The sequence below is a fragment of the Tachyglossus aculeatus genome, chromosome X3 (genome assembly GCF_015852505.1).
Source record: "Tachyglossus aculeatus isolate mTacAcu1 chromosome X3, mTacAcu1.pri, whole genome shotgun sequence".
Lineage (NCBI taxonomy): Eukaryota > Metazoa > Chordata > Mammalia > Monotremata > Tachyglossidae > Tachyglossus > Tachyglossus aculeatus.
The window spans coordinates 22,668,567-22,685,312 of NC_052099.1; the positions used below are offsets into that span (position 1 = coordinate 22,668,567).

At 43.5% G+C, this 16,746-nt stretch overlaps 1 protein-coding gene across 2 annotated transcripts in view; it reads right to left on the minus strand.

The window, feature by feature from the left end:
- Positions 1-6,242: 6,242 nt before the first annotated feature.
- The window catches only part of TRIO (trio Rho guanine nucleotide exchange factor), a 396,910-nt gene continuing 386,406 nt past the window's right edge, over positions 6,243-16,746 (minus strand). Inside the window, exons 52-58 of one of the 2 annotated variants that reach the window (XM_038770376.1) lie at positions 16,195-16,222; positions 15,839-16,001; positions 14,283-14,404; positions 13,722-13,800; positions 12,742-12,942; positions 10,903-11,041; positions 6,243-8,653 (exon numbers count right to left, since the gene is read on the minus strand). In XM_038770376.1, coding sequence (XP_038626304.1) covers positions 8,111-8,653; positions 10,903-11,041; positions 12,742-12,942; positions 13,722-13,800; positions 14,283-14,404; positions 15,839-16,001; positions 16,195-16,222 — 1,275 coding nt within the window. In that variant the 3' untranslated portion in view covers positions 6,243-8,110. The remainder of the gene's footprint in view (positions 8,654-10,902; positions 11,042-12,741; positions 12,943-13,721; positions 13,801-14,282; positions 14,405-15,838; positions 16,002-16,194; positions 16,223-16,746) is intronic. The other variant, XM_038770377.1, reaches the window with a different exon arrangement.

The window sequence follows — 16,746 nt, forward strand, 5'->3', positions numbered from 1 at the left end:
CTGAATGGCAAAGTTTCTTCCATAATTTTATCCCTTCTGGCAGTTGTAAAACACAAAATAGCCAGCCAAACACATGATAACCCAGCTATCTGCTGGCATATATTGCAATGTTAGGAAACACTAGCTGAATTTAGGATAGTGGGTCTAGTGTCAGTCCTAAACTTTACAATACTAACCAAAGAGTAAGAGAGGACTCACTCTGGCTCTAGGCAGTTCTTATCTCTTTAGGAGCTTCCTTCTTTCCCAATTCACTCCTTGGGTGCTACTTTTGGTTCATCATTTCCTTGATTCTGAGAAACCCCTGTTCCAATCAATCAATGGTATTATTGAATGGTTACTGTGTGGAGCACTATACTAAGTGCTTGGGAAAGTACAATAAAGTTAGGAAAGTAACGTGGCCTAGCAGAAAGAACATGGATTTAGGAGTCAGAGGGCCTGGGCTCTAATCCAGTGGAAAGAGCCCGGGGTTTGGAGTCAGAGGTCAGAGGTTCAAATCCCGGCTCCGCCAATTGTCAGCTGGGTGACTTTGGGCAAGTCACTTCACTTCTCTGGGCCTCAGTTCCCTCATCTGTAAAATGGGGATTAAGAATGTGAGCCCCACCTGGGACAACCTGATCACCTTGTATCCCCCCAGTGCTTAGAACAGTGCTTTGCACACAGTAAGCACTTAAAAAATACCATCATTACTATTATTATTACTAAAATATCATTTTCAAGGTGGGGACTCTCCAATGGAACAAGAATAATGGCAATCTCACAGGAAAGAGGGAAAACTGAGGTCAGTTACCCAAGGAATCAATCAATCAATCATTCAGTGGTATTTATTGAGCACTTACTGTGTTCAGAGCACTGTACAAAGCACTTGGGAGAATACCAGAATTGGTGGACATGTCCCTGCCCACAACAGACCTCCCGGTCTTTGCCAAAAACTCCAGGTTCTTGACCAACTCCATAAGAAAAAAATGAAAAAAAAGTATGGACTTGATTAAAAATGGCCAAATTTGCAGTTATCACAATCCAAAATGCAGATCAATCGTATTAATGAAAATAGAAATATTGACAGCTTCTTGACCAACTCCATAAGAAAAAAATGAAAAAAATTTATGGACTTGATTAAAAATGGCCAAATTTGCAGCTATCACAATCCAAAATGCAGATCAATCTTATTAATGAAAACAGAAATATTGACAGCTCACCATCCAACTGTATAAAGTCACCTTGCAAGGCAGAATTGGATGAGGTGTAAATTGGCTTAATTCATTCTGGCAATGAAAACATTAAGAAAATCAAAACACTTTTCGGGGGGATTCACTCTGAATTTATCAAATGGGAAGGGGAGAGGGGTGTTCAATCGGGATCAAGGCGACAACGGAAGCAACGAAGCACTAGTGGGCCTAGTTAGATCTCTTGGCTGAGAAAGATTCCCAGTGGAAGAGAATTCCTTTCTGACATTGATTTTTACCCTTGAGCCCCATGGCTCTGAACTCCATCCCCATTGCGGTATTGGGGCTTTGGGTTGGGCCCTCTCCTCCCTCCTTGGTGTCTACTTGAGCCCTCTCGCTCTCGGCTCTGGTAAAGTTGAATTGGTATGGTCCCCTTGCTTACCCCCACAGGGAGTCATCCTGTAACTTCCCCTTAGCTAACTATGTGGCTTTGCCCCCCCGGGGTGGAGACTCAATGGCTGAGTTCACCCTCCCACCTCAGAGAAACAGTCTCAATTGCCTCTGAGGACTTCTCACATCCATCCTCCTTAGCTTGTCCTGAAGGTGTGGGCACAGGACAAGTAGATCCCTCCAGGGACAGTGTATTTGAGTCCAGAGTAAGAGACCATCAGTAAAGTTCTTCAGAAAGTGAGGGGTAAACAGGAAATTGCTCAGCAAAGAATGTTGCCTTGAGGAACCATTTCCTTCCCCTCCTGTTATTATTCTGGGCCAGGGTGAGGGCTTTAATAGTATCCTGCTGCAGAGTCATGCTGAGGGCATGACAAGTTGGCAGTTGACCCATGCATCACACCTTTGGAGAAGCGTGAAATGCTACCGCTTACTTTACTGGAAGGGAAAGTGTGGATTTTAGTGCGACGCCCCTCAAGGCAAGCGTGGACACTAACCAAATAGATGGATTCCAGTCAGGAAAGGAAGGCATAAAGCCAGAAATAATCCTTAACACTGAAAGTACCTGTGCGACCTGCTTGGTGTGGGGCAAGGATTACTCACAATCATCTTGCTTCTCTTCCTGGATGCTTCTTAATCACGTACCTATGAATCAAAGGACATTTGGCTTACTTGCTAAGATACCCCAATCAAGCTCTTGTTTGCCACTTCCAATGATCTTTTTTGTCCAAAATTTTCTTAACTGACTGATCCAGAAATTGTCCTTAAGTTAATACATGCTAAATATCTACATCACAAGACACTTGGGTGATACTAACAGCAGAACAAAAGGCAGAGTGGCGTCCCTTCTAGACTACAAGCCCGTTGTTGGGTAGGGACCGTCTCTATATGTTGCCACTTGTACTTTCCAAGCGCTTAGTACAATGCTCTGCACACATTAAGCGCTCAATAAATATGATTGATTGAATGAATGAATACTGCAGGCTTCAGTGACAACATTTAGTGGGCATTTTCAGTTCAGTACGGCTCAATCATCAAGTATAGTGAACAAGTCAAGACAGTAGGAAGAAGTTTTCTAGGGCTTGTTTCACTTCAAGTTTTAGTCTTATGCTTCTTGTTGTCAGTGATGAAGATAACAGTGATGACGAATGCTAAGGCAAAAACCCTTCAAGACCTCACTAGCTCAATTCTTACCTCCACAACAGTGTTAAGGTTCAACCAACCACATGCTGAGAGAGTCCAATTAACGGGCTGATCCATCTGGAAGTTTAAAAGAAAATTACTTGATTACAGAGTTCAAAACTATAACCCTTTTCACTTAGAGACTGACAGATAGAGAAGTCTTAAGAACGAACACCAACCTATAACTTCCTACGACCTCTGCCAGATTGTTCGTCCATCCTGTCAGTCCTGAACACCATCAAATTCCTCAGTTTCCCACCCGAAAGGTTCCCGGGGCAGGGAGAGAATCACCACTCAACTCTGCAATCAGAATCCCACTATGCTGGTGGCTTGATTTTTACGAAAACAGTAGGCCACTGAACTGGTGATCAACTAACCCAGGATTTAGAATCCACTTTCCAAATCAAAGGAGCTGGGAGAACCAAGACCCCCCAAAACTAAATCCCCAGACAGGAACTTATTAGAAACCTATTTCAGGGCAAGGCACATCCTAGATGGCATCCCTCGGAAAATTGTACCCAGTAAAATTTCTATAATCAATCTCCTCCAGGAAGGCTTTCCTGATTGATTTCTCATCTCCCCAACTTCCTCAAAATATTACTTCAGTACTTCTACCCCAACTAAACACTTGAGTATTAACGGTACCCTTCTTAACGCATATCTTTGTACTCTATTACCTTCTTCCATGTGTAGTTTATTTTAATGTCTCCCCCCACTAGACTGTAAACCCCTGGAGACACAGGAGGACGGCTTATAATCCTATTGTATTCATTCATTCATTCACTCAATTGTATTTACTAGGCACTTACTGTGTTCAAAGCACTGTATTCTCCCAAGCAGCAAACATAGGCACTCAATAAATATTAATTACTAATTAAGGGCAAATCCATAGCCCAAGAGGATATTAAACAACCCTTACATCAAAAGGTGTCTGGATCAAACCCCATCCAGTTGAGTCACCAGGTTTATCTAAACAAACAGGGAGGCAGTAATGTGGACAGGAGTCATATGTAGAAGGACAGAACTTCACCACAACAGGGAATCTCAGTGGCACTTCCTGGGCCTGCAAAAATGGGTTCTCATCCAAAACTTCACCTTCCTGGAAGCAGACCTCTTTGCAGTATCCACATACACCAGTTTCCCAATGCCTTCCCCGTTATGTCAATAAATGGACGGATTTAAAGCAAAGGAGCCGTGTGGCTTAGTGGAAAGGGAACAGACCCTGGAGGCAGAGGACCTGGGTTCTAACTGCAGCTCTGCCATCCGCCTGTTGTGTGACTTTGGGCACGTCACTTAACCTCTCCTTGTCTCAGTTTCCTCATCTGTAAAGTGGGTATTCACCGCCAATTCTCCTTCCTTCATTCATTCATTCAATCGTATTGAGTGCTTACTGTGTGCAGAGCACTGTACTAAGCGCTTGGGAAGTACAAGTTGGTGACATATAGAGAGAGTCCCTACCCCACAATGGGCTCACAGTCTAGAAGAGGGAGACAGACAACAAAACAAAACATGTGGACAGGTGTCGTCAGAATAAACAGAATTAAAGCTAAATGCACATCATTAACAAAATCAATAGAATAGTAAATATGTACAAGTAAAATAGAGTAATAAATCTGTACAAACATATATACAGGTGCTGCGGGGAGGGGAAGGAGGTAGGGCAGGGGGGTGGGGAGGAGGAGAGGAAAAAGGGGGCTCAGTCTGGGAAGGCCTCTTGGAGGAGGTGAGCTCTCAGTAGGGCTTTGAAGGGCGGAAGAGAGCTAGCTTGGCGGGATGTGTGGAGAGAGGGCATTCCAGGCTAGGGGGGAGACTGTGTGCTCCATGTGGGACAGGGATAGTGTCTGACCCGATTATCTTCTATTTTCCCAGCACTTTATACAGTGCTTGGCATGTAGTGTGAGCTTAACAAATACCAGTTATTTTTATCATCATCATCATTAAATGCACTCACAATTCTCTGGGGTCAGGAGCTCTGGAATATGTTTCTCCCAACTCCATTCTGTCAGGAGTCCAGTGATATGAGCAGAACTAAGGGAATGGTTAGAACAAAGGATTAGATATTAGTCACTTGCTGGCACAGCCTATTCAGCCTTGCTGAATCTGCCTCTTTCCCAAGGTCATTGTAGGCAGGGAGCATGTCCACTAACTCTGTTGAATTGCACTCTCCCAAGCGCTTAGTACAGTGCTCTGCACCCAGTACGAACTCACCAGATACCATTAGTTGATTGATTGATTGATGGAGTCCCGTCCCTGGAAGCAGTTCCCTCCCAAATTTCTCAAATTCAAGCAATAATATATGAGCCTGTTAAAAGACAGAGTTGCCCTTATTTGGGACTGTAATGCTGGTAGAATTTTGAGCTATTAAGAAAGAAAAAAAAAAAGCAAAACCCAAGCCAAGAAACTGAAGTCCTTTTAGGGGCAGTCGGCATCCAACCGAGCTTTAACTCGGTTCTTGCATAAGCGGAACACCCGTTTTACCATTTGTCGTTGAAAGACGTAGCAGAGCTCACTCCTCCCCAGGTATAGGGCATCTTCCCACTTGCGGTCCTGTGACAAATGCAATTGAGAGATGTCACTGTTTGGCGGCCATTTCAGAACCGAGGTTCTCCTAGCAAGAAATTTATGAATCAGCTTGGCGAGTACCCCTGAAGGTTGAGGAACCCCCAACAGTTGAGGTGGAGAGAGGCAGAGCGTAAAAGGCAGATGCTCTACTGTTAACCCTCTCCCCACACCTCACCAAGCTCACTAACGGTACCCCATTGTCTTCTAGCCATGGAAGTGGGGCAGGGGGACAGATAATTGGCCATCTCAGGCAACCCCCTCCTACCCGACAATACTTGGATCACCCCTTCCCCACAACCCCCACCCCCACAGCATGTATATACACATCCTTTAACTCAGTTGCTTCACTTACCTGAAATTCATTTTAATGTCTGTCTCCCAGGTTACACTATAAGTTCCTTGAGAGCAGAAAACATGCCTACCAACTGTACTGAATTCCCCCAAGTTCTCCGTACAATACTCTGCACAAAGCAAGTATTCAGTAAATACCACTGATTTCGGACTTCATGTTTGTTGGTGAAGACAGCAGTGAGTCAAAGTAGAAAATATCCAAACAGTCAAAAAAACCCTAACAAACCTGCTCATTCATTTCACAAAAACCGTTCTCTGAAACCCCACTATGTGCTTTCCCATCTTTAATTTGATCATTGATAAATATTAACTGAAGAAGGGGAGTAGGTGGAGGAGGAGGAAGAAAAGGAAGAAGGCAAAATGTTTCCAGAATGGAGCTCTGGGGAGCCAATTGGACAGGTTAGGCTTTTAAAACCAAAACAATGCATCATCTAAGGAGCAGTCACAGGTATTATCAGTGAAAGAGCCAACACAGGACAACTACAAAGCATTTCTACAGCAGAACAAATCTGAATAAAAGGCCTACAACAAAAAAAATCAGGCAAATATGTCAAATGTTTAATTTTGTTTAAAATAACTGATGGCAAAATAAAATATTTACATCACATCTTATTGTGTAAACATGTAAGTCTCTGTACAAAGAAATATACATGCAAAATAATGTTGAAATTTAACTGAAATAAGAAAAAAAATACAAACGGAAGTTATGAGGTTTGTATGAATACATATCCAGTTCTGAGTTTTTTGTAGTTGTTTTTTTAAAAGTGTCTGTACAGCTTTACAAAGAACAGAAATAAAGGAATAAATAAAATACATCGGAAGCCGCAGAGCTAGCTATGCAAGCCGGTTTATGGCTCAAGACCCCTGAGGTCTCCGATTCGGGGGGCGCAGGATGGTCTCCTATTTGCTGTATTTCCAAAACACAGATGAAAACAACCATCCATGCAAACTCAACGCCGGACAAGAAAACCACAACTGTTAGTTTAAAAATACCTCCCGGATCAACGTTACCTTCTTCCCCCCAAAAACTGCACTGGGACACAGTCACACGTGTCAGATTCTGCGGCTGCTCGACGGGAATTCTTTACCACAGAGCACAAGAAGTCGGCTGATTATTGTACAGAGAGTAAACATTTGAAAAATCTAAAAAGGGGTAAATGTCAAGATGGATTTTGGGAAAATAATACTTTGGCATTTTGAATAATAATGCAATACATTTTTTAAATGTTACCATATCCAGTTTTAGATTTGGAGTACGAAATCCTATTTTACAGTCTTGAAAACTGACTCTGATCTCCACGATGTGTTACCGACCTCCAACAGCACAGTGATACAATCCCGCCCACCACCCACACATCCGCTGGACACGCACACGGACAAAACCATAGAGCTCGCCATACTGAGCATGTGCTTTTTCTATATATTTATTACAGTTACAACAGAGGTCCTCATAAATAGTTGCATAAAATGTTAAAGCCACAACATTGCACATGATATGAAATAAAACGGAAAAATCCCAATGAGTGCATTTACAATATTTTCATCTGACTGTATACTGTGCAACAATCTGAGTGGCAGGTGTGGGGCGGGGGGAGGAGGGTCAGGTCAAACCCAACACGAAATCTTGTTCCGATGGGGTGTCAACGTCAGAGCCCACACTGAAGACCCGCACAGTGGTGTTCCACCATTTCGGAAAAAGGGTGGGAGGGTGGGGGTGAGGGCGGGGGTGAGTTATAGACCGAAGGCAGGAAACAGTCTATATACAAGTAAGGCCTACATTTCATCAGAGCAAAACAATTCATTCTATTTGTATGTAAAAGTTTGAGGTTGGATGCACTTAAAAGCAGAGTCTGGTCTCAGTGCACTGCCGCTATGTGAGTGACGTGTAGACGAAGGAACTGGAAAAGCTCTGCATCCAGGTGGAAAGCGAGGTGCCGATGGCAACCGGGTCCACGGACGGCCACTTGGCTAGTCTTCTCCGGGTGTGTGTTGGTTTTGTCCATTAATACCAGTGGTCTGAGCTTGGGCATTTCATTTCCTTGAATAAATCTTGAAAACGTTAAGTTCTTTTGCAAAATTCATTTTTCGTATTTTAAAAAAAGTATCTTTTTTTTTTTTGCAGAAACCTGAATAAAACACTGTGATCCAGCAACGTTCTCTGACCTTTGCAGAGCATAACATGAAAAAATCCTCCACCCCAGCAGAGCTTGCATTTGTAGTCCCAAGTGCTGCTCTACGCAGCATCCTTGGAATGCAATTCACACGATGAACTTATTAGCAGCTGATTGGCTGTGGGTTGTTGTTTTTCTCCTCAAAATTCAAATTAACAGCTGATTTGGCAGGAGTAATTTAATCTCCAGTCTCACTGGCAGGTGAAAGAGAATGAGAAAGAACTTCAAGATAGGTCAAACTCTAGGCAAGAGCCTGCTCTGTAAGAAGTTTTTAATGCTACGAATGGGTCGAACATCGTTCTGGTGTTTTCGCCGCTCAATGAAAGAAGTCAGTCTTGATGTATCGATGCTGTCAGCACTTTTGCCGTGGCCCAACTGCAGCCATGGCTCCTGGAGGGACAGGGCAGCAGAAGGACGCTTAGCAGGGTCGTCCTGTAGTAGGAAACATACAAAATCTTTGGCCTTCTGGCTAACTCCTTTAAAGTAGTCATCTGGGAAACTAAAGTCTAAGCGGCAAATGTTTAGGCAGGTTTCCTCTACGCTGTCATCCAGGAAAGGAGAGACACCACTAAGAAGGACGTATGTGAGCACTCCAATGCTCCAAATATCTGAGGTAAGAGAGACAGGGTTTCCGAGGATGATTTCGGGAGCTGCGAACTCTGGGCTTCCCAGTAACTGGTGGATGTAGTAGGTGGTGTTGAGTTGAACTGCGTCTCCAAAGTCGGCCAGTTTGATGGTTGGCTTGGCCAAGCTCTGGTCCACCAGAAGGTTTTCAGGCTAGAAAATACAATCCGAGAGTAATAAAGGAACAGAGTCTGGCAAGCCCGGACTTGTCAATCCAATGGACTCTTGGGCTCACACCCACCTCCATCACTGAGAGGCACGGCAGAAACTTCCAAAGGGCAGTACACAAATGCTTTCGGCTAAAGGGAGGAAGAGCTAAAATCTGTTCTGTAGTACCAACTGGGGTGTTTGTTAAGTGCTCACCCTGTGCTAAGCACTGTACTAAGCATTGGGGAAGAAATGAGATGATCAGTTGGGACGCAGTGCCTGAGCTCATGAGTTTATCACACCTGCTGGGACTCATCCCCTGAATATGCAATTGCCCACCCAAAAAGGTCACTTAAACCATTTCTTTAGGGTTCTGAGAGGCTCCCGCAAGTGTCCAAAGGACAAACACCCGCACCATTAGGATGCATGTAATGTATTTATCACAGATATTTGTATGCGGCAAATATGCAGCAAGTCAGGAGAGTAACGATGCACTTTATAAATGAAGGGACTCGTGCTTTCTGTGGTCCACTGAGTATGCATTTTGAGGACTGGGAAACTCTGTTAAGGCTGGTGGGAAGATAGCTGATTCAGTGAGCCGTTTCCCTCCCAGAGGTGTGGCCAGCTAATCCTTATCGTGGCTGGCTGTTTGGAGCAGATTGAGAGGTGTCAAAGCCTCCGTTCCTGAGAGTTGGGAAAATCTGAGGAGAAATCCCAGGGCCACAGCTGCCTGCTGGGATAGCCCGCTTGGACTTCATAACTCCTAATTTGATCAGCAGTGGTACTTTACTGAATCACTGGTTTGGCTTTTCTGAAAACTCTTTGGCCCTGACTTGAAGGAGGAAGGGCACTGGGAAGGAGGGGAGAAGGCAATCAGAGAAGAAGCCCAGTTAGTTAAATGCAACTTCCGTATGCCTCAAGACCAAAGGGTTTTTGGTGTAAATAAACCCTCAACTCTAAAACAGAATTGAATGGGCAACCCAGGGCTCACTGCATGAAGTCTAACATTGCATTATTTATGTTTTCCAGATTGTGTCTCTTGTAGGTATTGCAAGGTATCTGAATTTACGTTTGTTTTGCTTCTCCTATTAAATTATAGGCTCCTCAAAGGCAAGAATGGTGTCTTCCATTTTCTTGGTAATTCATGCACTCTATATGTGGTCAGTGCTCAAGAAATACTAATACTAACAACATTAATGATGGTATTTGTTAAGCGCTTACTATGTGCCAAGCACTGTCCTAAGTTCTGCGGTAGATACAAGGTTATCAGATTGTCCCACATGGAGCTCACAATCTTAATCCCCATTTTACAGATGAGGGAAGTGAGGCCCAGAGAAGTTGAGTGACTTGCCCAAGGTCACATAGCAGACAAGTGGTGGAGCCGGGATTAGAACCCATGACCTGTGACTCCCAAGCCCAGGCTCTTTCCAATAGGCCACACTGCTTTCTAGTGGAAGCAGCATTATAACCAGGATAGGGGACAGGAAATACTCTATCACTGTTATACTCACAAGGAGGAACAAACCACAACTCCTCCCTCCCTCTGCCCTACCTCCTTCCCCTCCCCACAGTGCTTGCGTATATTTGTACACATTTATTACTCTATTTATTTTTTAATGACACGTATATAACTATAATTCTACTTATTCTGATGATATTGACACCTGTCTACTTGTTTTGTTTTGCTGTCTGTCTTCCCCTTCTAGACTGTGAGCTTGTTGCTGGGTAGGGACTGTCTCTATATGTTGCAGATTTGTACTTCCCAAGCGCTTAGTACAGTGCTCTGCACACAGTAAGCGCTCAATAAATACGATTGAATGAACTGTGACCCGACAGATTGATAAACTGATTTTCTGTCACCTTCATTCCCTGTTCTCGCTACAGAGGAACTCTAGGGCTGTAATGTTTCCCTGCTCTACTGCAGGTCCAAAATAGAGCTCTGGATTCAGCTACGGGCTGGCGCGCCAATGGGAAGAGAAAGTCTAAGAGCAATTGTATTCTGTACTCTTAACATGCTTACAGTGGAAAAAAAGACAGCCAGAAAATACATCAAGTCTGTTTGAAAAAGTGCAGATCAAGGCTAACACACGTAAAGTATTCTAGCCTGGGCTATTTGCAATGTGTCATTTATCATTACAGGCCCAAGGTTATATTTATACAGATATAAATAAGAAAGAGGCATAGAATTTGGCCTTTAAATAAGAACTATATACTCAACCCCCGTAACTTGCTGCTACTATGTATTTTCTACTCACCTTTAGGTCCAGGTGTACTATTCTGCAGTTATGGAGGTATTGGACAGCTTCCAGAATCTCCCCCAGATATATACTGATCTTCCCTTCGGTGAGGTTGCCCCATCGAACAACGCAGTCTAGAAGACGACCTTGGTCAGCCCTAAGAGGGGATGAATTTCTGGGTCAATTCTAGTCTCGGAATGAAAAATTGTATTTCAAGAGAGTCAAGAGGTAAGAACGTTTTCCTGTTAACCATGGCCATTTTTTTCCTATATTGCTCTCACTTCATCGATAGTTACTTTTATTCAGATGAAAATCTCCCAAGGGTATTTGAGTTTTAACAAGATTTCATGAGACTGCTTAGGGACAGCAACTTTTTCACTGGCGCACAGATGAATCCAGCGAGGCATAGTTAAGGAACTACTCTTTTTTTCTGTGAAGTCTAAAAGGCAAAAAGTCCACACTGAAGCCTCTTCCATCTGTTGTCCTGACGGTGAGTTTAAAAGGCACAAATTCCATTTGGAGAGCAGCCATTTTTAAGATGGTGGGGATGTTTGGGAATTAGATGACATCTGACGCCACAAGCTTATTTGGTTCTGGTGAACTACAGTAGAAATGGCATATGTGTAAATTTGAGGTGAGTGAGCAGGACAGTGGAATCTTTCCTTTATGTGGAGATTAGTAAGGCTGCAAACCTGACAACTGGGTGCAAAGTACTTAGCAGCAAAAATCATTTTTTTTGCAGCAAAAAAAATGCAGCAAAAATGCAGCAAAAATGACTGACCTCTCTGTAATGAAAGGCAATTAGTAAAACTCAATTTGCACTGAAAATGAAAATTCAACCTTTTCTTCCCTCTCTTGTCTGCTTCCCTATCTGCGAGAGGGAGAAATAATACCAATTCTTCTTCTTTCTTAGACTGTATGCGATCAATTTTCCTTGTGTCTACCCCAGCATTTAGCACAATGCTTCTTTAGAGAAGCAGCATGACTTAGTGGAAGGAGCACGTCCCGGCTCCTCCACTTGTCTGCTGTGTGATCCTGGGAAAATCGCTTCACTTCTCTGTGACTTGGTTACCTCACCTATAAATTGGGGATTAAAACTCTGTGCCCTTTGTGGGACAGAGACTGTGTACAAGTTTCGATACAAGTCTTCCCACTCTTCAAAAACCTCAAGTGGCTGCCCATCCACCTCCACATCAAACAGAAACTCCTTTCTCTTGGCTTTAAAGAGCTCAATAAGTTTGATCCCCTCCTACCTAACCTCACTGATTTCCACTACAGCCTAGCCCACAGACTTCTCTCCTATGTCCTGCCTCTGGCCTGGAACTACCTCATCCTTCATATCCGACAGATTGCCACTCTCCCCACCTTCAAAGCCTCATTAAAATCACATCTCTTCCATAAGGCCTTCCCCCATGAAACCATCTTTTCCCCTACTCCCTTATTCTTCTGCATTGCCTACCCTTTAATAACTTGATATGCACTCAAACCCTCATCCCCACAGCATTTATGTACTGATCCATTATTAATTTACTTATTTTAATGTCTGTTTCACCCTCTAGACTGTGAACTCCTTGTGGACAGGGAACAGTTCTACTGTACAACACTCCCCCAAATGCTCAGTACAGCACTCTACATAGAGTGAGTGCCCAATAAATACCATTGCTTGACTGAACACAGCAGTGCTGCTCTGTGTCTTTCTGAAAAGTTCCAAAATTGCCCCATCAGATCTCCAGCCTGGCTCCCAGCCATTTTCTGGAACCTAAGAACTCCCTTAGCTCCTTTCACTCCTTAAGAAAAACCCAGGATAGGCCTGAAGCAGGGAGAAGGTGGGCCCTGGGAGCAGCAGAGCGCACTCACATCTCCAACACTAAGACGTAGCTGGTGGACGTCTCAAAAGTGTCGAGGAGGCCAACGAGGAGGGGATGCTGGAGGTTCTGCATGACTCCGAGTTCGTGGGTCACCTGGTCTCGCTTCATCAACTTCTTGTTCACAAACTTGGTGGCCACTGATCGCTTGGTTCCTCTCTGATCACATTTCTTTACGACAGAGAACCTGCCCCTGAGCGAGACAGAGAGGGAGAGTGGGACAGTTCAGTGTGGGTTACAGAGCTTAAATGTCGGGAGTCACGGGACCATCAAAGACACGGTTCATCTCAACCCAGAAGGTTCACTCCGGGGGGTGGGGTGGGGGGGTGGGGTGTGTGTGTGTGTGTGTGTGTGTGTGTGTGTGCTTTGTGCACACGCAAAATGCAAGATGTTACTCAGTTGAAATAATGGTCAGCAAAGTGCCATCTTAGTAACTAACAGCCTTCAAACCAGATTCAGAGTTAGCTACGGTTTGCAAAATCTTACTGAAAACTAAACTTCTTCGACTGTGAGCCTCATGTGTGACTCGTGGACTACGCCGATTTGCTTATCTTGTATCTACCCTAGCGCTTAGTATAGTGCTCTGCAAATAGTAAACATGAACAAATACCACAATTATTATTATTATTCCCTTATTTCCCCTCAGTGTTGTCTCAACAGCTGAGGCCTAGTAGAAATAACATAGGCCTCTGGAGTCAGAGGTCCTGGATTCTAGTCTTGCCTCAGTCATTTGCCTGCAGTGTGATCTTAGGCAAGTGACTTAACTTGTCGGCGCTTTAGTGTTCTCATTTGTAAAATGAGGATTCAATACCTGTTCTCCCTCCTATTTAGACTGTCACCTCTGTATGGGGCAGAGACTATGATCAACCTGGTTACCTTGTATCTACTCCAGTGCTTACTTTGTATAGTGTTTAGCATATTGTAAGCACTTAACAAATATCAGTTATTATTATTGGGTAGACTAAACCATACCTGCCAAGCTCAGCCACTTCACTGAACAGGGAGTCAAAGTTGTCTTTCCAGATGACCATGATCCCATCACTTCCTGGACCTGCAAGGTAGGAAGCATCAACCTTAGAGCCCATAGGCTGGCCAAACAGACATACAGACATAGGCAATTGGGGTGCCTGAAAAAGTTATAAATAGGGTGTCTCTCTCTCTACCCCCCACACCTCAGCCTTCTGAGATTTAACTATAAAGGGAACATAAAACATGTAAGAAAAATATCACATGCATGTGAGCAAGAGCAGAGTGGATAATAAAGTTATGAATTATTAAAGTACTGGATTCACATTATATTGATTATATTAGCTTTATGGTATGCTTGGAAAGGTAGAGATTTTTAACATTCCAGGGGGTTGAGTTTACTCTGACCATTTTTAATTTAATAATGAAATAGTCAATCCTGAAAATACATTACTAAACAATTGCCATTTGCACCCTCCTTAGTTCTTCTTTGAGACATGCGGAGTAAACAGATTTCCTACATAATTTCTGAGGGATCAAAAAGCAGCGGAAGGAAAAATTCCTTACCTAGAACTCTCAGACTGGCTGAAGATGAAACTGAGCCCATGTCATTTACAGCTATACAGGTATAGATACCATCATCTTCTGTAGTCACACCAATGATTTTCAGAGTGGCCTCTCCTAAATCACTGCCAAACACGAGAGAGCACATAAAGCCAGGATGCAGAACCGTCCATTGCTTCTGTTCTACCCTACTGCCCATCAACTCTCCATCAATCAGACAACAGAGTTTACTGAATGTCGACTGTGTGCTGAACGCTGTGCTAAGAGCTTAGGGGAATACAAGAGAGGAAACAGACATGGTCTCTGCCCTCAGGGAATTTATAATCTAATGGGTGAGATGGGAAGACCCAACTCATTCTTAGATAATGGGAGTAGGGGGAAAATACATCGAGAGAGCTGGTAGCAGCTGGAAGCAGCATGGCCTAGTGGAAAAAGCATGGGCCTGGGTGTCAGCAGTACTGGGTTCTTATCCCAAATCTGCCACACATCTGCTGTGTGACCTTGAGCAAGTCCCTTAACTTCTCTGTGCCTCAGTTACCTCATCTGTCAAATGGGTATCAAGACTGAGAGTCCCATGAGGGGCATGAACTATGTCAAACCTGATTACCTTGTATCTACCTCAGTGTGCTTGGCACAAAGTAAGCGCTTAATTATCACAACCATTATTATTATTATTATTAAAAGCACAGAACCTGGAGTCAGATGATCAGGGTTCTAATCTGGGCTCTGCCTTTTGCCTGCTGTGTGACCTTGGCCAAGTCATTTAACTTCTGTGGGCCTCAGTTTCTTTCATCTGTGAGCAGGAAGTACCTGCTCTTCTTCTCCTATGTTGGAATGGAATTGTGTAAGACTGTATTTACCCCAGTGCTAAGTACAGTGCTTAAAACACAGTATTTAATAAATACAAATATTACTGCTACTATTATTATTAACACCTAAAGTATGAAAAATTTCAACCTAATGAACAAATGGAAGAGAATCTAAGCATTTACATTTAAAGTAATACATCTCTGCTAAGGAATCTGTCTCTAAACATATGTGTTCAGGGTGGTTGTTGGGATAATAGGACCTGGGGTGCGGATAATCAATCAGAGAGAATGCTTTGTGGAAAAGATGGGATTTCAGGGGAGCTTTGGAGATGTGGAGAACACTGCAGGGATCTGATGGATTTGGAGGAGTCAGAGTGTCGAGAAGTGGGCCCAGTGGCAAGGTTGCAAGTTGCTTAACGTTTTCGTGGAAGAAGCCCTGACTAAAAGATGGGGCACAGTAGGCAAAAATTACAGCTGAGTGTACTGGACAGTTAAAATTGAATAGGGCCAGTGCTGCACTTTGCAAACCGATAATGAGACACAACTACAAGCTACCTTTTTGGACAGGGAAAATTTCAAGTACCAATGTGCTTCAGGAGCTAACGTGCCAAGGCCATAATGGAAAGGGCTTTTCTTACTTTTCAAACCTTGCCTTCCTCCTTTCCCCCGGCATCCTAGTGACCCACAAGGGTATGTTGGGCAACACAAGAACATGCACACATGCGTACGCACACACACACACACACACACCTGTATGCGATGCTGTAGTGCCCATCGTTGTTCAGGGTATTGTGTTCAGGGCCCTTCCAAGTTACTGAAGCTTTGGGGCGACCACAAACTTTACATCGAAAAACAATTGTCTCTCCTGTCTCACATGTTACCTCACTTAATGGGATTATAAATTCTGGGGGAACTGAGAAGAGAAAAAACAATGATGTTACCAGCCTTACAGTCTGTTTCTTCTATTCCCTCCCTCATTCCTCCAAACGCATAAGACTGCTGAATCTGAACAACAGCTCAGGCCCCTTAACGTTGGATCAGGGTATCTAAATGCTCTCTCTCCTAAATCTATGTGTATTAATTTCAGGAGGCAAAAGGAAACTTACCATCATAAATGTAGTTGGGATTGAGAAGCTGAAACAACAACAAGAAAAAGTTATTGTAACAGAGAGAGTGCATTTCTTATAGATATTTCTTTCACTTTTTAAAAATAGAATTTCTCAATAATCTGCATGGGAAATTTTTAGTCAAAGCCAACAGCTTTATCTTCTTTGAACCATATTCCATGGTTATGTCATACTAAAAAAGTTGGCCAACTTTACCTACCCCAAATAAATATATAGAGGGGCTTTTTTCCCCTAAGAAACTCCAGGGACAAAGGAGCTTGTTATAGGAAAATTACATTTTTTATGGTATTTGTTAGTAATAATAATTTGTGGCATTTGTTAAGCACTTACTAAGTGCTAGGCACTGTACTAAGTGCCGGGGTGGATACAAGCAAATTGGGTTGGACACAGTCTCTGTCCCATGTAGGGCTCACAGTCGTAATCCCCATTTTACTGGGGGTGGGGGGGGTAACCGAAGCCCAGAGAAGGGAAGTAACTTGCCCAAGGTCACACAGCAGACAAGTGGCGGAGCCAGAATTAGAACCCAAGTCC